This window comes from Schistocerca gregaria, chromosome 7 (assembly GCF_023897955.1).
Source record: "Schistocerca gregaria isolate iqSchGreg1 chromosome 7, iqSchGreg1.2, whole genome shotgun sequence".
In the NCBI taxonomy this organism is placed as follows: Eukaryota; Metazoa; Arthropoda; class Insecta; order Orthoptera; family Acrididae; genus Schistocerca; species Schistocerca gregaria.
In genome coordinates this window covers 395,647,836-395,675,383 of record NC_064926.1, presented here as the reverse complement: position 1 = coordinate 395,675,383, position 27,548 = coordinate 395,647,836, and the positions used below count along the sequence as shown (strand labels likewise).

The window sequence follows — 27,548 nt, the reverse complement described above, 5'->3', positions numbered from 1 at the left end:
ACCCACATCCAGCCATACTGATTTAGGTTTTTCATGATTTCCCTAAATCGATTCAGGCAAGTCCTGGGATGGTTCCTTTGAGAGAACACAACCGACTTCCTTCCCCATCCTTCCCTAATCCAATGGAACCAATGACCTCGCTGTTTGGTCCCTTCCCCCAAATCGTCCAACCAACTAGATAATTATTAATTTACTATTCATATATTTCCTCTTGTCAGACTGGACATTTCATTATTGAACAAAAAAAGGCAAAGCAAAACTCTGCATTCTAGTCCAGATGGGTCAATTAGGGCCAACTGACTGATCTCCATGTCATCGTCTGCCAATGGTGTCATTCAGATGCGGAATGGAGGAGCACAATGCTCTCCCAGATGTTGTCTGCTTTCTTGACCTTCAAACCACTACATCTCACTCGATTAGCTCATCACTAGGCTGAGTGCACCTAGTTCCAGTCCTCCCACCAAGGAAAAAATCCCTCGCAGTACCAGGAACCAGACCTGCGTCCTATGCATAGCAGCCAGTTAAGCTGACCTTTGAGATATGTAGGTGTACTAGATTGCGCGCACTGCACTATTGAAGATGTGTTGGTATCCAGACAAGATGTGCACTTCCCATATAACAACTGTACTCTATAGTTACTCTCAGTAGGAGGCTTTTTAATAATGCAAAGTATTGGAATGAAATCACAACTAAGACTTCAAATTTAAAATGGCCTTGACAAGTCAATACTGACTGAACAGTCTGTGAGGCAGATTAAAGGAATTTGTAGATAAGTGTGAAAATTGTTTTGTAACAAACAGATGTGTGAACAAAGGGGAGGGAAAGAGAGAGAGAGAGAGAGAGAGAGAGAGAGAGAGAGACAGAAGTGTAGACTGAATTTGTTTTATCACATAATTGTTTTTTGACAAACTCTAAGATCCATCAGTAACTTCTTTAGATACACTGAAAGAAACATCATGTCACAAGAAATGTCAGAGATATCAGAAATTGATCTATAAAACCATTTAGATTTTGCTTATCTACAAGTTGATATGTTAGTCTTGTTATATGCAGCCTTTGTTTATACTCATGATGAGAAAGTGATATTTTGACTAGCATTTTCCATCTTTACAATTTTATGTTTCATGTCATTTTGTGTTACATTATTTTCACCAACGTGTGTGGCACCGTGGTAATGCAACAGACTCTTATCGCAGACACTTATTGCCATAGCTATTTTGTGCCCTAAAACCGTAATCCTATTACATAGGAACAAAGTTCAGCTTCCCACCCATTCATCGAGAATTATCGTTTCTGTGGTTTACCATATCTAAATTACTTAAGGCAAATGCGGGGGGTGGTTCCTTTGAAACTAACACAGTTGATTTCCTTCCCTGTCCATAACCCATAGGTCGGATTGAACACATAGTGCTTCCTTCACAGGGCATGGTCCTCTAGAAAATGGTATACACTTGCCTTCCCCCAGCATTTGAATTCTCTTACACAGCCCTTTATAGGGCTCATACAGTTTTCCATGGATTCCAAAACACGGTGCAAATTGGCATTTTTCATACAAACAGATCATTGTTAGACCTGAAATGAATGATGAATTTGGTCCTATGGAACTTGATGTGTAAATAAATAAATAAACAAATACTCAGATCAATTGAAGATTGCACCCAGGAGTTTTGCATTTGTAGTCCACTTTTCCTCCATCTCTAATGGCCTCATCATTGATGGGTTGTTAAACTCTTAATCATCCTTCATTTCCAAGTGGCCTAACCTACTTTGGGGCATTTAAAATTATGAGTGAGTGCCATTCGTCTGTTGTGTTATGCGAATACAATGTTGATTACGTTTCAGTCATGAGTAATAATTGTTTCTGTTTTTAATTCTAAACAATAACTCCTTTTCTGTTATTTTCCTACAGCTATTGTTGTTGTGATCTTCTGTCCAAAGACTACTTTGATGGAACTCTCCATGCTACTCTATCATATACAAACCTTTCCATCTCTGAATAACTACTGCAACCCACACCCATTGGAACTGGATTACTATACTAGTCTCTTGGTCTACCTCTGCAATTTTTAAACTTCCCTCCTGTACTAAAGTTATGATTCCTTGCTATCTCTCAATGTGTCCTATTAATTAGTCCCTTGTTTTAGTCAAGTTATACCATAACTTTCTTTTTTCCCCAGTTCTATTCAGCACTTGCTCATTAGTTGCATGACCTACCCATCTAATCTTTAGCTTTTATTCTGTTGTTTTCTGAACTGCTTATTGTCCACATTTTACTGCTGTGTAAGTCTATACTCCAGACAAATGCCTTCAGAAAAAGATTCTTAACATTTAAGGCTATATTCAAGGTAACAAATTTCTCTTCTTTAGAAACTTTTTCTTGTGATTCTCATTCTACATTTATGTCCTCTCTATTTCTGTCATCATACATTATTTGGCTGCTCAAATAACAAAACTCATCTACTACTTTTATTGCCTCATTTCCTGATCTAATTCCTCAGCATCGTCTAATTTAATTTGACTGCATTGCATTACCCTTGTTTTGATTTTGTTAATGTTAATCTTATATCCATAATGTAGGAAAAGATAGATTTCTACTTACTGTAAAGAAGACATGTTAAGTTACAGGCAGACACAATTAAAAGACAAAAGCTTGCCATTTTAGCATGAGCTGCTGGAATTGGTGGTCATGTGTGCATGAGGTGTGCTTGCTTGTGTTTGTGAATGCTGAGTGTTCCTCATTTCCTGAAGAATTATATAGCTGAAAGCTTTGTGTAAGTGTCTTTTAATTCTTTCTTTCTGTCTCCAACATAACATGTCTTCTTTACAGTAAGTGGCAATCTGTCTTTTCCTATGTTGTCAACACTCCTACATGGCACTTCCATTATTTCATCTTATATCCTCCTGTCAAGACAAGGGCCATTCTTTGCAACAGCACCTCTAAATTCTTTGCTGTTTTTGATGGAATTATAATGTTACCAACAAACTGAAAGGTTTTTATTTCTTGTGAATAAATACCAGCCAGGTGGTGGTGTCTTCGACGTACTCATCATCTTCTGGCGAAGTGCCAAGACTTTGCGGTCACCGGTCGCTTTATACCTGCGGTGTGCTCCCCACCACCTGGCCACGTGAGGCTGGATCCAGGAGAGCCGGTGGGAGGGGTGTAGGAGGAAGCGGGTGCGGCGTTCGTGTCTCCGTCAGAGAATTCTGGTTGCGTCTCATGAGCTGGATGGTTCTTGGTGCATTTATAGCATATTGTGGCTAAAACTGGATTCCAGTCCACGCTCAGTTGATAACCTTCGTCCCTGTTCACAAGATTCTTGTGGACCCGTATTTCTATCGATTCTTTAATGATGCTGTCCCAATAGCTCCCGGCTCGGCACAGCACCCTGGTGTTCTTGAAATCAAAGGTGTGGTTTTCTTTGATACTATGTTCAGCTATAACAGATTTATCTGTCTGTCCGAGTCAGACGTATCTGATGTGTTCCTCGCAGATGCAGTGCTGCTTTTGTCCAATGTGCTGTACACCACATTCGCAGGCAATGCTATATATGCCAGATGTGTTGAGTTTGAGTGGGTCTTTAGCAGAGCTGAGCAGTTTTTTTGTCTTCAGTGGTGGTTGGAAGATGGTATTTATGTTCGATTTTCTCAGTAGACTCCAGAGTTTGGCTGACAGAGGCCCCAAATATGGCAGAAAGGCAAGTCTCTTGTTATCTTCCTCTTCCCAAAATTTGTCAGCCTGTCTCCTCTTGAAGGCCTTACCAATCTATGTTTCACCGTACCCATTTTTCTGAATGCCGAAACTAGTTTGGGATAATAAACAAATAACAAGGTGTTTTGCATCAAGGTGGACTCAATTTCTGATATTACTGTTTTTCTGACATACTTCTCTTAGGTTGTGTAACTTGTCTGAGAGGCTTTCTTTGTCGCAAATGACATGTGCCCTATGTACCAAAGTGGTCAGTACTGAGTGGCATTGCACCAGATGATGGCAGCTGGTTGCATAGGAGGTACATTTCTGTGTGCGTCTTCTTTCTATACACTGAATAGCCCAGCATGCCATCCGCCTTCTTCCTAATCAGTATGTCCAGGAATGGAATACAGCTATTCTCCTCTACTTCCATCCTGAAGGTGATATTCTCAAGTATGCTGTTTAGGTGGTCCATAAACTCCTCCAGTGCCTGCCTGCCATGCTACCAAATCATGGAAGTTTCATCGACATAGCAGAAGAAATGCCTGGGTTTATGGTAAGCAGTTTGTAGGGCCACCTCCTCAGAGTGTTCATATAAAGATTTGTGATCCCTGAAGCAAGGGGAGATTCCATGGCCATTCCATCCACTGGTTCATAATGCTGTCCATTGTACTTGAAGTAGGTGGTCATAAGTGCATATTCAAAGAGCTTCATTGTTTCAGGCTCGAAGTGCTGATTAAGCAGTGCCAAGACGTCTTGTAGAGGGACTTTCGTGAACAAGGAGATGACGTCAAAGCTCACTAGTAGGTCATCTCTCTGTATTCGGATGTCCTTCTCACAAAATCTGCAGAGTTTTTCATGTGAGGAATGGAGTGTCCCACCAGTGGTTTTAACCGTATCACTAGGTATTTGGCCAGTCCATAATTGTGTGAGTTAATAATGTCCAGAATTGACCGTAGAGGTACCCCATCTTTGTGAATCTTCGGAAATCCGTACAGGCACGGTGTTGTTGGCGCTCTGGGATACAGCTGACAGCTGTTTCTTCACTGCCTCTGGTAGATCAGAATCCTTCAGTAGTGCCACAGTTTTCCGGTCATCGTTGGGATAGGGTCCTTGTTGAGTTTCCTGTAGTCTCGGTCTTGCAGCAGAGAGCAGATTTTTTATTTCTTCTCTCTGAACTTCCATTTTTTCAATATGAAAAATTCTGAGCAAGTTCTTCATTTTTAATCAGCAGTTCATAACCAGTAAATTATCTTTATAGTCCTCGTCTACTCCTAGAAATGTCTTGCAGTTTAAAATCCGGTTCTGGAATCTATGTCAGTCTGAAACCTTCTAGTTTCTCCAGGTCTCATGCACATATGCAACCTTCTCTCATGATTCTTAAACTAAGTGTTAGTGGTGATTAAACTATGCTCTGTGCAAAATTCTACCAGGTAGCTTCACATTCATATCTCACCAAGGGTAAGATAGATACTGCCTACAAGAAAATTAAAGAGACCTTTGGAGAAAAGAGAAGCACTTGTATGAATATCAAGAGCTCAGATGGAAAGCCAGTTCTAAGGAAAGAAGGGAAACAGGAAGGTGGAAGGGCGATGTACTTGAGGACAATATAATGGAAATAGAAGAGGATGTAGATGAAGATGAAATGGGAGATATGATACTACGTGAAGAGTTTGACAGAGCACTGAAAGACGTAAGTCGAAACAAGGCCCCAGGAGTAGACAGAATTCCATCAGAACTACTGACAGCCTTGGGAGAACCAGCCATGACAACACTCTACCATCTGGTGAGCAAGATATATGAGACAGGCGAAATACCCTCAGACTTGAAGAAGAATATAACAATTCCAATCCTAAAGAAAGCAGGTGTTGACAGATGTGAAAATTACCAAACAATCAGTTTAATAAGTCACAGCTTCAAAATACTAACGTGAATTATTTACAAACGAATGGGAAAACTGGTAGAAGCTGACCTCGGGGAAATGTAGAAATGTTGGAACACATGAGGCAATACTGACCCTATCACTCATCTTAGAAGATAGATTAAGGAAAGGCAAACCCACGTTTCTAGCAGTTGTAGACTTGGAGAAAGCTTCTGACAATGTTGACTGGAATACTCTCCTACAAATTCTGAAAATGGCAGGGGTAAAATGAAGGGAGCGAAAGGCTGTTTACAATTGGTACAGAAACCAGATGGCAATTACAAGAGTTGTGGGGCATGAAAGGGAAGCAGTGGGGAAGGGAGTGAGACAGGGTTGTAGCCTATCCTCAATGTTATTCAATCTGTATATTGAGCAAGCAGTAATGGGAAAAAAAGAAAAAAATTGGAGTAGGAATTAAAATCCATGGAGAAGAAATAAAAACTTCCAGGTTCGCCGATGACATTGTAATTCTGTCAGAGTCAGCAAAGGACTTGGAAGAGCAGTTGAATGGAATAGACAGTGTCTTGAAAGAAGGATATAAGGTGAACATCAACAAAAGCAAAACGTGGATAATGAAATGTGGTGGAATTAAGTTGTGTGATGCTGAGGGAATTAGATTAGGAAATGAGACACTTAATGCAGTAGAAGATTTTTGCTATTTGGGGAGCAAAATAACTGATGATGGTCAAAGTAGAGAGGATATAAAATGTAGACTGGCAATGGCAAGGAGAGTGTTTCTGAAGGAGATAAATTTTTTAACATCGAATATAGATTCAAGTGTCAGGAAGATGTTTCTGAAATTATTTGTATGAAGTGTAGCCATGTAAGTAAGTGAAACGTGGACAATAAATAGTTTGGACAAGAAGAGAATAGAAGTTTTCGAAATGTGGTGCTACAGAAGAATGCTGAAGATTAGATTGGTAGATCACATAACTAATGAGGAGGTATAGAATAGAATTGGGGAGAAGAGGAGTTTGTGGCACAACTTGACTAGAAGAAGGGATCAGTTGGTATGACATATTCTGAGGCATCAAGGGATCACCAATTTAGTATTGGAGGGCAACATGGAGGGTAAAAATCGTAAAGGGAGATGAAGAGATGAATGCAGCGAGCAGATTCAGAAGGATGTAGGTTGCAGTGGGTACTGGGAGATGAAGAAGCTTTCAAGGATAAAGTAGCATGGAGAGCTGCATCAAACCAGTCTCTGGACTGAAGAACACAACAAGAACAGCTTCACTTTTGTTCTTTTTCCTCAGTGCATATTCGTCTGCTATTTGTCCTTCTCTTCCTCTTGTATTGCCGAATTCCAGTCACTCATCACAATTTAAGTTTTCCTCTCACTTACCAGGTGTACTGGTATGAAATGAGCGTTTTTTTTTTTTGTGAAAATGAAACACTAATTTTGAATTGAAAAGTAAAAACATTTTATTTCATGTACTGACCATTGCTTTCTATACATTTTGACCACCTTTCTGGCAATTTGTGGACACCACATCAATAGAAATGTTCGTCTTTTGAAGCAAATCAATCAGACAGCCAATTTTTGACTTGTTCATAGGAATCGAAGTGTTCCTCAGCCAATGCGTGTCCCATAGATGGAAAACAAATGGTAGTCAGAAGGGGCCAAGTCTGGTGAATACGGCGGGTGGGGTAGCAGCTCCCAGCCAAGTGTTTTGGTTGTATCCTGAACCAGTTTTGCTTTGTGTGCAGGTGCATTGTCATGTAAAAAAATTACTTTGCCATGTCTTCTGGCCCATTCTGGTCTTTTTTCAATCAATGCATAGTTCAAATTGATCATTTGTTGTCTGTAGTGATTACTATTCACAGTTTCACGGGGTTTTACAAGCTCATGATACAACACACCTTTCTGATCCCACCAAACATTGAGCATTGTCTTCTTGCCGAATCAATCTGGTTTTGCAGTCGATGTTAATGGTTGTCCCAGATTAACTCATGATTTTTCCCATTTAGGATTCTTAAAATAAATCCATTTTTCATTGCCAGTAACAATTTGATGCAAAATTGATTTTCTCCCGTCTTTGAAGCAAAATTTACAAATGATTTTTCGGTTTTCCATCTGTCTTTCATTCAATGCTTGTGGCACCCATTTTCCACACTTTTGGATCTTTCCCATAGCTTTCAAACAGTCAGAAATTGTTTGTTGTGCAACATTTAGCATTGCTGCCATTTGCTTCTGACTCAAAGCATCATCTTCATCCCATATTGCTTGCAATTCGGCGTCTTCGAACTTTTTTGGTGGCCTTCCATGTTCTTCATTTCTTACATCAAAATCATTATTTCTGAACCATTGAAACCATCTTTTGCATGTTGCTTCTGATAGAGCATGATCACCATATGCCTCAACAAGCATTCAATGTGACTCTGAAGCACTTTTTTAAAAATGAAAACAAAAAATTAATGCTTTCTGCAAATCATCACTTTCTGGTACAAAATTCAACATTGTTAACATGATGAAAACATATGACGTTGTTTGTTCCGTAACTTGATGTATACTAAATATCTTTGACAGATGTCATACCAACCAAACACAAAAAAGTTAAGGCTCGTTCACAACAAATACTCCCTATTGACACATTTGTATCTTAACGCTCATTTCATACTGGTACACCTGGTAACCATTTGAATAATTTCTTTCATATCACATTATATTCTTTCAATCTCTTCATCATCTTTGAGCTAGCTGGCATATAAAATTGTACTAGTGTGGTGGGTATTGACCTTGTGTCTCGCTTTGTGATGATAATGTGTTCACTATGTTGTTCATAGTATCTTACCCACATTCCTAGTTTCTTATTCATTATTAGACCTACTCCTGCATTACCCCTGTTTCATTTTTTGTTTATAACCCTGTATAGCACCATGGCCATGGGAATCCGTTTGGCTGTCGGTGTGGTTGTGTGTGTGAATGTGTGTACTTTCCCAAGAAAAAGAGCAAGAGTTCAAAAGTCAGTGTGATTGCTGTTCCATGTTACATGTCTCTGTGCTACATGCATGGCCTACCATAGGTGAGTGGTTGCCTTTTTCCTTATTTTACGTATAACTCTTACACATCTGATCAGTAATCCTTTTCATCCTGCCACCAGACTTCATTGTGTCTAACTATAATCTACCCATTTCCCTTTTCAATTTTTAAAATGTAGCTATCCTTTTAAGGGGTGTAATATTCCACACTACAGTCTGCGAAATGCCAGTTTTGTTTTTCCTGATGACGACATCCTCCTGAATAGATCAGGCCTTGAGATCCAAATGGGGGAACATTTTACCTCTGGAATATTCTACCTAAGGAGATGCCATCATCATTTAAACACATAGTAGAGCTGCAAGCCCTTGGGAAAAATATAACAGCTGCAGTTTTCCCATGCTTTCAGCCGTTTGCAGTACCAGTGCAGGAAGACCATGTTAGCTGATGTTACAAGACCAGTTCATTCAGTCATCCATCCTGTTGCCTCTGAAGTTACTGAAAAGATTGCTGCCTCTTTCCAGAAACCACATATTTGTCTGTGCTCTCCACAGATATGCCTCCGTGGTGTCTGCACCTACAGTATGGCTATCTGTATCATTGAGACACACAAGCCACCCCACCTTGACAGCGTCTGTGGTTAATAGGACAGTTGCTACATACCAGTTTATATTCTTGGACATGCTTGTACTTGCACTGAAATATTGAGATAAAATAAGACCAATATTCTGAGGAAAATGCAGCTTGTTCTAATATGGTGTTCTGAATACATTATTACAAGGTGGTGAAAGATAACTGAAAGACTACCAAGTGAGTGTAAGTAGCCTTCAGTGTAATGTATTAACAACTTCAAACGATGGGAAGGACAGGATGGATGTTGAGCTGGGCCACAGCCAGAGACAATGGCCATTTGTTTGTGAGTTGGGCTTTTGTAAATGTATGTGTGTTTTCTATTTTTGAAGAACAACTTCTTTGTTCTATAACTTGAATGTTTAGCACTCTTTTCATTGTGCCTGTGTACAACTCAATGCCTACTCTATGTGGTGAGTAGCAATCTATACTTTCCTATGCATTGCACAGACTCACATGAAATAGTGTGTGTGTGTGTGTGTGTGTGTGTGTGTGTGTGAGGGAGAGAGAGAGAGAGAGAGAGAGAGCGTGAGCGTGCACGTCTTCACATGTCTTCAAGCATTTTAGCAGCATGCCCTAACCGCCGTCTGCTTCACGTCTTCTGTGCAGCGAGCTACCTTAATCTAAGTATTATCTGTATTTTTCTTACTTGTCACTTCTTCTTCTGCGTGTTTTTGCTTTTAGGAAGCTTTAATAGTAGAGTGCTATTAAGTGTTCCATAGATCTCGTGTTTGTTTTGAATACAGTCAGAGAGTCCCTTTAGTCAGCCATAGTGCTAGTAGTGCTAGTGTTTGTTTTCAATACCGTCCAGAGACAGGTAGTGCTATTTTCCTTGTTTCTACAAGAAGTGGTTAGCAATCACAGTTTAGTCAACAATCAACCGCCTTTAGTGAATTAGCAGTCTAGTTAAAAGCTGATTAACACTCTATAGTAAATTGATTTCTTAGGATGGCTAGGATGTGTGGCTGCTGTGTACGGACGCAGGAGGAGCTGGCCACTCTTCGCGAACAGCTGAGCGTGTTGATGGCCGCGGTCAGCCGTCTTCAGGCTGCTGCCTCGGAGTGTAGTGGCAGTGGGGAGTCTGGTGCGTCGCATGGTGCACCCCAGGTGTTAGATGCTTCACCCACTGTCCCTGCTGTCGAGACATCTTCGCGGGTACCGGGCGCGGTTGGGCCACCCTCTCCCCAAGGGGAGTGGCGGGTTCAGCGGCGTTCGCGGCGCACGAGGCGGAGGGTCAATGTGGAGGCTGGCCGTGTGGCATCGCCCGCTCTGCCTGTGAGTGGACATGTGGCTGCTCCTTCAGCAAGGTCCGAGCAGGCACACGGGGGGAGGGGTTTATTAGTTATTGGGAGCTCCAACGTTAGGCGGGTGATGGAGCCCCTTAGGGAAATAGCGGAAAGGTCGGGGAAGAAGGCCAGTGTTCACTCTGTCTGCTTGCCGGGGGGTCTCATCCGAGATGTGGAGGAGGCCCTACCGGCGGCGATAGAGAGCACTGGGTGCACCTGACTGCAAATTGTTGCTCATATCGGCACCAATGACTCTTGCCGTCTGGGTTCAGAGGTCATCCTCAGTTCGTACAGGCGGTTGGCGGAGTTGGTGAAGGTGGAAAGCCTCGCTCGCGGGGTGGAATCAGAGCTAACTATTTGTAGTATCGTTCCGAGAACCGATCGCGGTCCTCTGGTTTGGAGCCGAGTGGAAGGCTTAAACCAGAGGCTCAGACGATTCTGCGGAGAGCTGGGGTGCAAATTTCTCGACCTCCGCTATCGGGTGGAGAAATGTAGGGTCCCCCTGAATAGGTCAGGCGTACACTACACGCCGGAAGCAGCTACGAGGGTAGCGGAGTACGTGTGGAGTGCACATGGGGTTTTTTTAGGTTAGAGAATTCCCTCCCTAGGCCCGACAAGACGCCTCCTGAGACGCGGCAAGGCAGGAGTAGGCAAAATGCAACAAGGAATAACAATATTAATGTGCTAATAGTAAACTGCAGGAGCGTCTATAGAAAGGTCCCAGAACTGCTCTCATTAATAAACGGTCACAACGCCCATATAGTACTAGGAACAGAAAGTTGGCTGAAACCAGACGTAAACAGTAATGAAATCCTAAACTCTGATTGGAATGTATACCGCAGAGATAGGCTGGACAGTGAAGGGGGAGGCGTGTTTATAGCGATAAGAAGTGCAATAGTATCGAAGGAAATTGACGGAGATTCGAATTGTGAAATGATTTGGGTGAAGGTCACGGTTAAAGCAGGCTCAGACATGGTAATTGGATGTCTCTATAGGCCCCCGGGCTCAGCAGCTGTTGTGGCTCAACACCTGAAGAATAATTTGGAAAATATTTCGAGTAGATTTCCCCACCATGTTATAGTTCTGGGTGGAGATTTTAATTTGCCGGATATAGACTGGGAGACTCAAACGTTCATAACGGGTGGCAGGGACAAAGAATCCAGTGAAATATTTTTAAGTGCTTTATCTGAAAACTACCTTGAGCAGTTAAACAGAAAACCGACTCGTGGCGATAATATATTAGACCTTCTGGTGACAAACAGACCCGAACTGTTTGAATCAGTTAATGCAGAACAGGGAATCAGCGACCATAAAGCGGTTACTGCGTCGATGATTTCAGCCGTAAATAGAAATATTAAAAAAGGTAGGAAGATTTTTCTGTTTAGCAAAAGTGACAAAAAGCAGATTACAGAGTACCTGACGGCTCAACACAAAAGTTTTGTCTCAAGTGCAGATAGTGTTGAGGATCAGTGGACAAAGTTCAAAACCATGGTACAATATGCGTTAGATGAGTATGTGCCAAGCAAGATCGTAAGAGATGGAAAAGAGCCACCGTGGTACAACAACCGAGTTAGAAAACTGCTGCGGAAGCAAAGGGAACTTCACAGCAAACATAAACATAGCCAAAGCCTTGCAGACAAACAAAAATTACGCGAAGCGAAATGTAGTGTGAGGAGGGCTATGCGAGAGGCGTTCAATGAATTCGAAAGTAAAGTTCTATGTACTGACTTGGCAGAAAATCCTAAGAAATTTTGGTCCTATGTCAAAGCGGTAGGTGGATCAAAACAAAATGTCCAGACACTCTGTGACCAAAATGGTACTGAAACAGAGGATGACAGACTAAAGGCCGAATTACTAAATGTCTTCTTCCAAAGCTGTTTCACAGAGGAAGACTGCACTGTGCTTCCTTCTCTAGATTGTCGCACAGTTGACAAAATGGTAGATATCGAAGTAGACAACAGAGGGATAGAGAAACAATTAAAATCGCTCAAAAGAGGAAAGGCCGCTGGTCCTGATGGGATACCAGTTCGATTTTACACAGAGTACGCGAAGGAACTTGCCCCCCTTCTTGCAGCGGTGTACCGTAGGTCTCTAGAAGAGCGAAGCGTTCCAAAGGATTGGAAAAGGGCACAGGTCATCCCCGTTCTCAAGAAGGGATGTCGAACAGATGTGCAGAACTATAGACCTATATCTCTAACGTCGATCAGTTGTAGAATTTTGGAACACGTATTATGTTCGAGTATAATGTCTTTTCTGGAGACTAGAAATCTACTCTGTAGGAATCAGCATGGGTTTCGAAAAAGACGATCGTGTGAAACCCAGCTCGCGCTATTCGTCCACGAGACTCAGAGGGCCTTAGACACGGGTTCACAGGTAGATGCCGTGTTTCTTGACTTCCGCAAGGCGTTTGACACAGTTCCCCACAGTCGTTTAATGAACAAAGTAAGAGCATACGGACTATCAGATCAATTGTGTGATTGGATTGAGGAGTTCCTAGATAACAGAACGCAGCACGTCATTCTCAATGGAGAGAAGTCTTCCGAAGTAAGAGTGATTTCAGGTGTGCCGCAGGGGAGTGTCATAGGACCGTTGCTATTCACAATATACATAAATGACCTGGTGGATGACATCGGAAGTTCACTGAGGCTTTTTGCAGATGATGCTGTGGTGTATCGAGAGGTTGCAACAATGGAAAATTGTACTGAAATGCAGGAGGATCTGCAGCGAATTGACGCATGGTGCACGGAATGGCAATTGAATCTCAATGTAGCGAAGTGTAATGTGATGCGAATACATATAAAGATAGGTCCCTTATCATTTAGCTACAAAATAACAGGTCAGCAACTGGAAGCAGTTAATTCCATAAATTATCTGGGAGTACGCATTAGGAGTGATTTAAAATGGAATGATCATATGAAGTTGATCGTCGGTAAAGCAGATGCCAGACTGAGATTCATTGGAAGAATCCTAAGGAAATGCAATCCGACAACAAAGGAAGTAGGTTACAGTACGCTTGTTCGCCCAATGCTTGAATACTGCTCAGCAGTGTGGGATCCGCACCAGGTAGGGTTGATAGAAGAGATAGAGAAGATCCAACGGAGAGCAGCGCGCTTCGTTACAGGATCATTTAGTAATTGCGAAAGTGTTACGGAGATGATAGATAAACTCCAGTGGAAGACTCTGCAGGAGAGACGCTCAGTAGCTCGGTACGGGCTTTTGTTAAAGTTTCGAGAACATACCTTCACCGAAGAGTCAAGCAGTATATTGCTCCCTCCTACGTATATCTCGCGAAGAGACCGTTGTTGTTGTTGTCTTCAGTCCTGAGACTGGTTTGATGCAGCTCTCCATGCTACTCTATCCTGTGCAAGCTGCTTCATCTCCCAGTACCTACTGCAACCTACATCCTTCTGATTCTGCTTAGTGTACTCATCTCTCGGTCTCCCTCTACGATTTTTACCCTCCACGCTGCCCTCCAATGCTAAATTTGTGATCCCTTGATGCCTCAAAACATGTCCTACCAACCGATCCCTTCTTCTAGTCAAGTTGTGCCACAAACTTCTCTTCTCCCCAATCCTATTCAATACCTCCTCATTAGTTACGTGATCTATCCACCTTATCTTCAGTATTCTTCTGTAACACCACATTTCGAAAGCTTCTATTCTCTTCTTGTCCAAACTAGTTATCGTCCATGTTTCACTTCCATACATGGCTACACTCCAAACAAATACTTTCAGAAACGACTTCCTGATACATAAATCTATATTCGATGTTAACAAATTTCTCTTCTTCAGAAACACTTTCCTTGCCATTGCCAGTCTACATTTTATATCCTCTCTACTTCGACCATCATCAGTTATTTTACTTCCTAAATAGCAAAACTCCTTTACTACTTTAAGTGTCTCATTTCCTAATCTAATTCCCTCAGCATCACCCGATTTAATTTGACTACATTCCATTATCCTCGTTTTGCTTTTGTTAATGTTCATCTTATATCCTCCTGCGAAGAGACCATGAGGATAAAATCAGAGAGATTAGAGCCCACACAGAAGCATACCGACAATCCTTCTTTTCACGAACAGTACGAGACTGGAATAGAAGGGAGAACCGATAGAGGTACTCAGGGTACCCTCCGCCACACACCGTCAGGTGGCTTGCGGAGTACGGATGTAGATGTTGATGTAGATGTAGATAATAGTATCTGAAGAAAGCTGTTTTGTTCTTGCAGTAACTCACTCACACACGAGCACAATTTTCTTTGAACCTGTTTGTCTGTCTGAGCAGCTACTATTCATCCTTTCATTAGCAGGCTGTAAACATACTAAAGCTCTGCCAGTGTGTTCATGCTACTGAATTCCTAATTTTGATCTTTTATTTGACTACATTCGTTGTCCCAACTTACATTGACTGAATTTTATTTTGACCTCTACATACATGTAATATTTCCTTTCATTCAGGATACCCCTGCTGGAAGGCAGAGCTGCTCGCAATATAAACTGCCAGAAAGAAACTGGAAGTAGTTGGTGTGGTGTGTGGTATGATAAAAATGACATCAACCAGGTTGTTGTTGCCGACAACTGTTGTGTCACTTGGCACGATATCAGGGTAAGTTCAAATTTCTCTCTCCCTCCCTCTGTCTCTTTCCTACAGTGCCCACTGCCCACTGCCCATTGCCCTCCGCCTGCTGCCTTGTCCCTCTCCATCACCCTCTCCCTTTTTCACTGAAATATAAGTATTTGTACATGATAATTTTGCACATGTAAGTACATGGTAATGTTGCTGATTCATTGTGATTATTTGCAGCAAAATACCATTTCTGGCTTTTTAATAAAAGACTGCATTTTTATCATCTAGTTTGATATTGTTTACCAATATGAAGATTGATGATATCTCTTCATCTATGCTGATTGATTGATGTGATACTGTGGTAGCACAGTGGACACTTATTAAGGAGGGTGGTGGTTTATAGCTTCCATAAAATGCCTAAGGTGAATGCTTAGAAAGGGCATGACTGAGTTGTTCTCCAGGCCAAACTTGTTCTACATCTCTAATGAGCTTGTCATCAACTGGATGCTGATCCATAATATTCATTCCTTTCATTCTTGTGGAGGATTAGAATTGAGGAACCCATTGTAATTTTTCTGATTTGGGAGTACATTGGTATTTATGGAGTACATAGAAGGCAGAAAACAAATTATAATAAACAATATTTTGTGTTTTTCTGTACTTATTTGTTCTTTGCTACAGTGAATACACTAGCTGCTTTTCATTTTGGATTGCTAACGTGTGGCTGTAGAAACCTACTGGAGAAAAGTAATATTTACATGTATGTGTTCATAAGTGTGATGAATGTTTTGTGTTTTTATTGCTCGCACAGATAAGCAGCACTCTTTTTTTTACTGTATTTTTATAGTGCAGACTTAGTAAGAGTAAAGGAATTTGCCTTGCGAGCACCAAACACAAGCTGCCACTGGAGTGGTCATGCGAGGAAGTCTCACTTTTGGTGCCATCACAGCTGCACCATCAGTTGTACATCGGCACTACCCACAGCCTGCTGCAGGTCGACAAAAGGTGGCCAACTCTAGTGCCACAGCCTGTACGTCGATGGACACATATGCTAAATGGGCACTTATTGATGGGTCAGACTGTTCCACTCCAAGGAACAAAATCTGAGATTATTTGTGTTTCCTGTACCCAGCAGGTAGGTGGTTAAAAGCTTCATACTTTCAGAAATTACTGATGTTCTATTTAAATTCTTTTCACAAAAGTTCATTTCTATTTTTCGTTATAATAATATATTAGTAAATATCAGGCAGAAGAAATCACAGTATTTTATCTTGTGCTGTACAGTACCATAGGCATAAACTATTTTTTTGAGCCACTTTTCTATAAATTATTCATCTGGTTGTTTTTCTTATACATTTCTCCAAGTTTTACTTTTTCTTCTCTTTGGAAACATTAAGTACTTCATTGACATAAAAACTTATTTTCTTTTCTTCTCACCTATCCCCACATGCCATTTTATAGTTAGCCATCTCATGCAGAAGATATGCATTGCCGTGGTATACATTTTACATCATTTTTGTGAGATATACTAACACTGCAGTGTTCATCTTTGGCACCTTAGTGTAAAAGGGGATACAAAATCAGCTAAGTGCAAAATCCACACAGTTTGCATGTTTAATTACTTATTAACATATATAAACAGATGGCCGATATTACCTTTGTGTCCAAGGTAAGTTAGGAGTGTCAGATAAAATGACCTCGAAAACGTACGTCCAAAAACTTGGCGTAAAATTTAAATATGTTTTCCAACTTGAGCACATCATGTTACATTTAGCTTTCCCTTTCAACGTGAATGTATATTGTGTGCATGTATCATAAATTATTGCTATTTTCGTCATCTACAACCTTAAACAAGTTTCAGGAAATTAGTGACTTTTATCCTAGCTTTCTCTGTTGCATTTATAGAAATCTCATTATGTATATTTGTTGCTTCATTTCTTAAGGAGATTAGTAATATTTTTAGATTAACAGAACCAGAAATTAAAAGATAATCAGAAAGCTTATTTTAAAGTTATTTGTTTACTGTTCTGTTAACCACTGCACCAGCCACAAAGCAAACCCCACTATGAAAGCTGTTCTCAAACACGGGAGAAGTCAGTTGATGTTCATAAGCAGCTGGAAATCATCCTGACTATTGTCAAATGCTTGAAAGCTGCCACAGATGGGTGTGTTGAGAGAGCGAGAGAGAGAGAGATAGAGAGAGAGAGAGAGAGAGAGAGAGAGAGAGAGAGAGAGAGAGAGAGTTGTGTACCAGAGGTACCAAATGTTCTGCAAGTTCCATCTGCTCCTGTGGATTGTGTCCCCCCTTCTACAGGAAGTACAGGCTGTATTCCTACTCATCGATTTGACTGTGAGTGATGTGTCTGTGATATGGCTAGGTGCCCTGTACAGGGGAGACAAGGACCAGAGAGAAATTGGATTTTGTACCTTTCCCCCAACCAGCCAGTTTGAGATGCTGTCTTTGACTGAAACAAAAACTGCCAGCATTGAGAGTCACTTCACGTGTTGTGCCTTGTGTCAAGAGGAAGCAAACACAAAAGGGTAGGAATCTATTATATGTCAGCAGCTCAAACTTACAGCAAAAAATTTTACTCCATAATGAACACCAGGTGCTCTGAGAGTCTATGCCTGGGGCCTCATTCAACTTGATGAAGAAGCTATTCTGGCAGCCATTGAGGGAATAGGGTACACGTTGCAACAAATTATGCCTGTTGTCTGGGCTCTAAGGTTGTATTTGGATTGTTCCAATAATTGGCAGAGAAGGTCGAGAAGACCAGCCTTCCTCACAGAGTTTTAATGGAGCTCACAATTTGTAGCACCATCCCCAGAACTGATCATGGCCCCCTGGTTTGAGTTAAATGGAAAAACTGAATCAGAGGTTTCGATCATTCTGTGACGAGCTAGGCTTTGGCATGGTGAACTTGACCACAGCGTTTGGGGTCCTCCTAAATGGATCAGGTGTGCTCCACACATCAGAACTGCTACTCAGGTATCTGTGACTCTGTATCTGCAGTGCAAACAAGGTTGTATGGTGTTTTTAATTATGACATACTCTGTCCAGTCCATATAATGATAACTGTAAGAGACCCAGGATGCAGAATTATAAGATCCAAAGAAATGATCCCAGTGGACAAGAGTATTAGAATCCTAGTGATTAACTTCCAAAGCATTCACATTAAAATGCCAGAGTTTGAAGCTGTCCTAAAAAGCATTCGAGCCCATAAAATACTAGATACAGAAAACCTGAAATTAACAGCAGTGAGGTTTTCAGGGAAAATTTAAGCGTGTATCGAAAGGATGGAATAATGTTAAAGGGAGGTAGTGTATTTCTCACATAGACAAGAAATTCAAATCTATTGACATAAAAATTGCAATTGCATGTGAGATTGGTTGTTGGGTAAGACTCAGTATCAAGGTTGGTTTAAACTTATACTTGGATTCTTCTGTTGACCACCAGACTCAACTCCAGATAAAACCAAAAATTTTAGAGGAAACCTAAGTTCAGTTGTACGTAAGTTTCCCAATTGCACTTTTGTAATTGGAGGAGACTTTAATCAACCACCACTCGACAGAGAAAATTAAAGCTGTGTAAGTGGTGAGTGTCACACGGTGTTCTGGGAGACATTACTAAAACCATTCTCTGAGAACCACATAGCACAGATTGTTCAGAAACTCACTCATGATGGACTGTATTGGATCTAAAAGCAAAAAATAGACCTGACCTCTTTGAGTATGTTCACATAGAAACTGGTATCAGTGACTACCAGACAGTTGTAATAATGATTACCAAACTACATAGGGCAACTAAAACACGCCGAAGCATTTTTGTGTTAAACAAATCAGATATAGAGGCAGTAGTATCATATCGCAGTAAGGAATTTGAAACATTTATGCCATTCAAACATGGGGTGACTGTCAAGGAGTGCCATGGGCAGGTGATCTACTTTGGTAAATAGTTGCTGACTAGCTGGCAATGCATTTCCACACACACAGCAATTCAGAAATGAGAAACTGCACTTGCCGTGTGTGGGTGTCAAGGAGAAGGAGTATTGTTTGTTGCCCTGAGCATCTTTTGGTTACACATGGCATGTCGAGCACAGATTCAAGTTCAGAGGAAAATGCTCTCTGTTATTATTACACACAAATAAGAAAATGAAGAAAATTCTGGAGTAATATGTACATCCAAAAAAATACAAACTGCAGACCATATGTAGCAGCAAACAGATTTGAAATTTGTAGCTTTTTATAGAATAATTAAACAATGTTACAGCAATTGGTGCAGTCGATTTCTTCCATCATAACAAGTTGTTCCTTTTATTTCAAAAATCAAAATATCTTGATTTATGGACATGGAAATGTGGTGATGGTGGATTGTGCTCATTAAATCATTTGCATGTGAACACCATTTTATTTACACATATAGGAGATCATTTCATTTTTCACATCGGAGATTTGTAGCTTTTCACTGTTCATTTCGTGTGACAATGCAGTTTTTCAGAATGACAGAGGCTGCTAGTCACGCAGAAGAATACTATCAGTAGATTTACAATTTTTGTAGTTGTTTCTATTGACATACCTGTAATTTTATTTAAACAGTAGGTGTACAGTTCACAACAAATGTAATGTGAAATTCTTTTCCCACTTCATACCCCTCTTCCTCTGTCAAATCTCTCTTGCAGTACCTTATAGCTGTATAAAATGGGATGTTCTTCAGATCTCTGTATGAAGCTGCTTATCATAACCACTCATTTGTTTTCGAATTAATCCAACACAGAGCTGTGTTCAAGTGCACGACAAAACTCAGATCTCTTGGCAATGCAGGTGCAGAATCAGCGGCAACGTATTACAAGTGAGTCATTTGGCAGTCTGCGAAACCCTATTTAACTACATAGGAAGTGATTTGCTGCCAACCCGTTACTAACTCATGTTGGCAGAGAGTTGCTTTTGAGTTGCCCCATGTGCAGAGGACCTTAGTTCTGGAGATGAATTTGTAGAAGGTGTCCAGCAAAGGAGTCCCTGATTTCAAAATTAAATATGTCAAAAACTAAGATCAATAGATGAGTGCAACAAAAAGTATGTTCATCATGAAAGCTGTAGAATTTTATACAGAAGTTTCACAAAAGTTTTGAAATAGTTCAGAATCTGCTAACAGATGAAACTATATGCTGTGCAGCTCATACGGTATCAACTTGCATATTTAAACTCATACTCTGCAAGCAGTCTTTGCAGTCACATCACAATCGCTTTGAAATGTTCACTGCTTGCAGTACATAGTTGTAAACAGACAGTGAAATTTTCCTTCACGTCGTATAGTGTCCCAATGGAAATGGATTCAGATGCCACACAGATTGCCAATTCAGGCTCATCCAGTGTGATGGGGTAGTTTCAGTAGACAGTGTGTTTCAATGTGCCCCAGAAAAAGTAGTCACAAGGAGTCAGATGGGCGATTACGAAAGCTAATCCATCCCTGCACCAGTAAATTTGCAATAATCGAAAACAGTGACTGCATTCCTGAAGTATCATGAAAATGAAACAGTTCAGCGCAATGCTGTCCGGCCCCATCTCACACGAGCCATTTAGTGGCTGGTCAATCCTCAAACACTAGCTGTATGGTGACAAATGTTCCAAAATTGCAAGCTAACATTTGATAGTGATTGGCAGTGAAAAAGGACCAATAATGTCTCTGCTGCATACTGCAGCCCAAACAGTAACTTTGAAGGAATACAGAGATTGCAGTTCACACAAATGAGGATTTTAGGAACCCCAAAATTGCCAGTTTTTACCAAGAGTGGGCATTGCCTGCAGGGGGAGTGACTGTTAAAACAAAGTTTTTTGAAAATACCCACTAGTCATACTTCATATTTTTTATTGGCCGGTTTTGATCTTCAAATGAACAAGAGCATCATTAATATATACAGTTTAAAGTTGACTGACAGCATTAAAGATTGCTTTTAAAGTTGGCTGTCAATGTCATTATTTACTACTTTTCTTTAAACATAAGTTTAAGTACTATAGTAAAGCCAGTTTAATCTTAAGAGATGTCAGACAACTTTAAAAGTGATCTTTAACGCTGGCAGCTAACTTTAAACTGTATATTCTGATGATGCTCTTGTTCATTTGAAGAGTGAAACCAGTCAATAAATATACAAAGTGCGACTTGTAGCTGTTTCCAAAAACTTCGCTAGTTTTTGTTCATTCATGACTCCATTCAGATGGAAGTGTGCTTCACTTGTGACCCAAATGCAGCCAACATCAAATCCTTTATTATCTCATTTTGAGGATCTGGTTGACCAAGTCAGCCCTCTTGTTGCACAGCTCGTATAGGTATGGCCTGATGACTGGATTTTTTTATGGAAACATATGTATGCTCCGTCTCAGTATTTTCTGTGTGCTGGAAAGCTTCAAACCAGTCTCTGCTGTAATTCTTTGGATTAGATTTCCTTGGATTTTGCTGAATAATTCCAGGAACTGTGGCAACATTTTCAGGAGTAAACACAGTTTGCCTGGAGGCCAACATTCTCCACTAGATCATCAGCAATACTACCTGTTGGTTGGAACTTGGCAAAGAGCTTGTGAACGGTTTTTGGATTATGTTCCTTTAGGACATTAAATTGTGTTTGAAAACTGTGTCTTATTGCCGTAGGACTGTGTTCTAACCTGTGGTATTCTAGTACAGAAAAACACATCCTTCAGTGGAATACCTGATTTCAACATGCTGATCTCCTTTCACATTTCAGTGGCAGACCTGAGCACTCTGAGCTGTGGCGCGATTGCAATTACAGAGAACTCTAGCTTTCACAATAAATGTACCACCATTTGTTGTCATCTATCAGTATTAGTTTTTGAGATATTTAATTTTCAAATCAGGGGTTCCTTTGCTGGATACCCTGTAGAGGAACTGTTGCTCAGGTTTAGAAGAACAGTTGACCGTGCACTTGATAGATACATACTTACTGTTGGTAGAACAATTCATGATGGGAGGGTCCTTCCATGAATAGTCACTGTAAAAGAAACCTCTATATAAACAATCTACTGTGTAATAAATGTCAAACAAAGAATGGTGCTGTAGATAGGAAGATGCTGAGTGACATGTGTTTGTCTGTCAAGAAGGTTGGAGACTTCAGTGACAACTGTAACAGAATATTGTTGAAAGATCTCTCACAAAACCCTAGAAAAACTGGCCAGAAGTAAGGGTTGTTAGCGCATCCAAACATTCATGGGTGAGACAGGGATGGAAATTGATGGTAGAAATCAAAAACACAAACTCTGAACTCCAATTTTAAAAGTTGCTGTACAAATGAAAATCCAGTGGTACAGCCCCAATATAATTCTCACACCACTGCAAAGATAAGTGACTGATAATAGTGTCAGTGGTGTGGAAACATCTACAATCAGTAAAATTGGATGGAATCTCTCTCAGATCCTAAACTGAATTTATGGATGAGTTAGCCCTGTTTTTAATCATAATCTACCATAGATCCCTCAAATAAAAACTTGTGCCTTATAGGGCTAGGCTATTTACACCTACAATGAAAATGTACTTAATTCATTAAATAACAAATTACAAGCAGAAGGTATTTTCTGTGATTTGTCAAGGGCATTTGATTGTGTAAACCACAATATCCTTTTAAATAAATTAGAATTCTATGGCGTCACGGGCAGCACTGCAAAATGGTTCAAGTCATACCTCACTAACAGGAAACAAAGGGTGTCAGTGCAAGGGACTAGTGAATTAAGTCATCATCAGAATGGGAAGAAATTACATGTGGTGTCCCACAAGGATCCATTTTAGGGCCATTGCTTTTTCTTGTGTACATTAATGATCTCTCATCAGTTACACTGCCAGAAGCAGAGTTCGTTTTGTTTGCAGATGACACAAGTATTGCAATAAATAGTATGTCGAGTGTATTTCTAGAAAGATCTGCTAATGATATTTTCATGGATGTTAGTAAATGGTTTAAAGCCAACTCACTGACATTAAACTTTGAAAAGACTCACTATATGCAGTTCAGAACCTGTAAGAGGTTTTCACCCAGCATATGCATGAAGTATGAAGAAGATCACATAGAAGAGGTTGACAGTCTTAAGTTCCTGGGATTACAACTTGATAGTAAATTCAGTTGGGAGGAGCACACCACAGAACTGCAGAAACGCCTTAAATCTGTATTTGCAGTTCGAGTGTTAGCAGACATAGGCAACATAAAAATGAAAAAGCTTGCATACTTTGCCTACTTTCATTCCATAATGTCATATGGTATAATATTTTGGGGTAACTCTTCAAGTCAAACAAAAGTTTTCAGAGTCCAAAAGCATGTAATTATTTGTGGAGTAAATTCACAGACATCCTGTAGAAACCTCTTCAAAGAACTGGGTATACTAACTACTGCCTCTCAGTATATTTTACTCCTCAATGAAATTTGTCCTAAAAATATATATCTCTTTTTCCAACAAACAACTCAGTACATACATACAATACCAGGAACAATAATGATCTGCACAAGGACTTAAAAGCACTTACTTTAGTTCAAAAAGGGGTCCACTATGCAGGAACACTCATCTTCAATAAATTTCCAGAAAACATAAAAAATTTAGTTACAAATAAAGATCAGTTTAAAAGAAGCCTGGAAGACTTAATAGTGGCCAACTAGTTTTTTCCATTGACGAATTTTTTAATAGAAACAAATGATGTATTGTATATACTCATACTATTAGTATTGTTACTTCAGCTTAAAAAAAAAAAAAAAGACATGTTCCACATCCACAAGGATCTCCTCCGCACGGATCTATGGAATGATAAACTAATCTAATCTAGTTGGAAGAAAGCAAATGTCGTACTTGTCTTCTGCCTTTAAGAAGGGCATCACAAGTGAGTCACAAAACTACTATCAAATATCCTTGAACATGCATTTTTTTAGAACCTCAGAACATTTTCTGACTTCAAACATACTGAGGTACCTTCAATAAAATGTCCTTCTCCATGCCAATCAACATGGATTTGTGTAACGCCAGTCATGTGAAACCCAGCTCACATTTCATACAAGGCATCCTGGATGCAACACATCAAGTCAGTTGGGTAGAAGTCATATTTCTCGATTTCCAAAAAGCATTGTCTCAGTCAGACCTTTGCTTTCTATCAAAAGTACAATTGTATGGGGCATCAAGTGAAATTTGTGAATGGCTTGAGGATTTCTTTGTTGGGAGGACACGGCATGTTATCTTGGACGGAAGTCATCAACAGATGTAGAAGTAACTTCAGTTGTACGCCAGGGAAATGTGTTGGAATTCCTGCCATTCACACTGTTTGTTAATGACTTTGCATGTAATATTAATAGTAACCTTAGACTTTTTGCTGATGTTGCAGTTATCTATAATGAAGAACTGTCCGAAAAATAAGCACAAATATTCAGTTGAATCGTGATAATACTTTTAAAGTGTTGCAGATATTGACAACTTGTATTAAATGTTCAGAAATTGTGCTTTACACAAAACAAAAAACAATTGGAACTGTCAACTCGTACAGAAGATACCTGGAAGTGACTCTTTGTAGTGACCTGGAACTCAATGAACACAACATGAAAGTGAATGATCATATGAGCTCAGTAATAGATAAATAAGTGGCAGACTTTGCATTTCCCTGATATTCTACCAATGAACCAGTCCTCAAAGGAGATTGCTTGCGAATAATTTGTGTGATCCATCCTAGAATATTTCTCACGTGTATGGGATTTCTACCAAGTCAGACTGGAATACTGAATACCGGTATCTACAGAGAAGGGCAGTGACTGGTCACAGGTTTGTTTGACCCCTTGGGAGAGTGTGACAGAGATGATGAAGAAACAAAATTGCTAGACACTTAAAAATAAATGCAAACTCTCCTGAGAAGCCCAAGTTTCAAGAACTTGCTTTAAATGATGAATATAGGACTATGCTACAACCCCCTACATATTACTCCCACAGGAAGTAATGTATCCTGCACTCCTTATGTGAATGGTGCAGAGGGGAACCATCCTCTGCCAAGCACTTCACCGTGGTTTACAGTGTGGATGTAGATGCATATTTGTCACTGTCTACATTAATCCTTATTATATTTACTGCCAAATGACATTTTGTCTTTCCATTGTGTGTATATGAAAAGAGGTGCAAAATTTAAAAATTATTGTATGTAGTGCAGTACCCACATAGAAAAATGCAATGTGTTTTGCCCAGTGATGTATACAAAAAAATTCAGCTGTTGAAACAGTTGTGTGTGTGTGTAAAAAAGTTGCTTAAAGTTGCAAGTATTGACCTAACTGTTACATTGTGATCTGGTCTGGCTGCCTCAACTACTTCAGTTATTTATGTAATTATGATTCTTTAAGATGAGTCTATAGTATTTTCTATTTCCTTGCAAAAGTATACATCATTGTATTTATATTTGGGTGAATTAAATAAAACACATGCAAGTAGTTCACAAAAGGCAATATTTTATTCATGGTTGTAGAGCTCCATAACTTTTCCATTGACAGAATAATTACAAAAGATGGCAGTCAGATATAGTTCCAGGCTTGATTCTTTCTTTAGGTTGGCGTATACACCTCAGTAGAGTGTCTAATAAAATATTATATAATCTCTCTTATATTGTGAAAATTAGGAACATCTTTAAATTATGACATTAAAGAGAGAAGTTTCTTCAGGGCAAAGAATGTGCCACACACAAGATACCGCTACTTTAGTTTGTGTTAAGGAAGGCAACCATTCACCTGTAGGAGACTTGACACTTGGTGCATACACACACATAACAGAAAACTGTGTTCACTACCCTTTGAGCTCATGGTCTTTTTCTTCCTACACACACACACACACACACACACACACACACACACAGAGAGAGAGAGAGAGAGAGAGAGAGAGAGAGAGAGAGAGAGAGAGACATTAGAACCACGAAGATACAGAGCTTAAAGGTGATCCCACAACTTCCGGGGAAGGGGAGAATGCAATTTCAACATCTACAGCTATACTCTGCAAACCACCTTGAGGTGCATGGCAGAGAGTATGTCCAATTTTACCAGCTTTTAGCATTTCTTGCTGTTCCATTCACATATGGAAGGCAGGAAGAATGATTTTTTGAATGCCTCTGTGCGTGCAGTAATTTATATGAACCTCATCCTCACAATTCCTATGAGCGATATGTAGCAGGTTGTTGTATATTCCTAGAGTAATCATTTAGAGCCAGTTCTTGAAACATTGTTAATGGACTTACTCAACATAATTTACATCTGTCTTCAATAGTCTTCCAGTTCAGTTCCTTCAGTATCTCTGTCACACTCTCCAAAGCATCAAACACATCTCTTGCCAATCTTGCCGCCTCTCTCTGTGTACATTGAAAAATCCTCTGTTAGTCCTATCTGGTATGGGTCCCACAGACTTGAGCAATATTATAGAACTGATCGCACAAGTGATTTGTAAAAAATCTCCTTTGTAGACTAATCGCACTTCCCCATGACTGAACCTATGTGCTTACTCCATTTCATATATCTATAAAGTGTTAAGCCCAGGTATTTGTATGAGCTGGCTGATTCCAACAGTGATTCATTGATATAATAGTTGTAGGATACTATGTTTCTTCGTTTTGTGAAGTGCAAAATTTTACATATCTAAACTGTTACAGCAAGTTGCCGATCTCTGTGCCATGTTGAAATCTTATCAAGATATGACTGAATATTTATGCAGCTTGTTTCAGTTAGTAGTTCACTACAGAAAATCACGTCATCTGCAAAAAGCCTGACTTTACCACTAATATTGGCTGCAAAGTCATTAATATACAGGGAACAGCATGGGTGCCAACACACTTCTACATATGACAATGACAATCCAAGATAACATGCTGTGTCCTCCATACCAAATGCCCGGCGCTTGTGGTCTAGTGGCCAGCATTGCTACCTGTGGATCATGGGGTCCTAGGTTCGGTTCCCGGCCGGGTTGCAGATTTTATCTGCCCGGGGACTGGGTGTTTGTGTTGTCCTCATCATTTCATCATTCATGACAGTGGCTCAATTGGACTGTGAAAAAATTGAGATTCTATATTGATGGTCGCGCAGTTGAGTGCACCACAAACCACCCATCGTTCATCATCATCATCATCATCATCATCCATACCAAAAAAGTTCTCAGTCCACTCACAAATTTCACTTGATATCGCCATGTGATTGTACTTTTGATAATAAGCGTAGGTTCAGTACCAAGTTAAATACTTTTCTGAAATCATGAAATACTGCAACTATCTGGTTGCCCTCATCCAAAGCTTTCGGTACGTCATGTGAGAAAAGTGAGAATTTGGTTTCACATGATCCATGCTGGTTGTCATTGAGGAGATCATTCTGTTCAAGATACCTCATGTTTGAGCTCAGAATATGTTATAGTATTCTACAACAAATCAATGTCAAGGATACTGGCAATGCATCACTTCTAATAGGTGTGGCTGTGCCTTTTTCCAAAAATTGG

General features: G+C 40.1%; 1 protein-coding gene across 1 annotated transcript in view; it reads left to right on the top strand.

Moving 5' to 3' along the window:
- Nucleotides 1–27,548, top strand: part of LOC126281234 (uncharacterized) — a 105,784-nt gene that overhangs the window by 74,912 nt on the left and 3,324 nt on the right. Inside the window, exons 7-8 of the mRNA XM_049980005.1 lie at nt 14,960–15,107; nt 15,916–16,203. Of these exons, the coding sequence (XP_049835962.1) occupies nt 14,960–15,107; nt 15,916–16,203 (436 nt within the window). The remainder of the gene's footprint in view (nt 1–14,959; nt 15,108–15,915; nt 16,204–27,548) is intronic.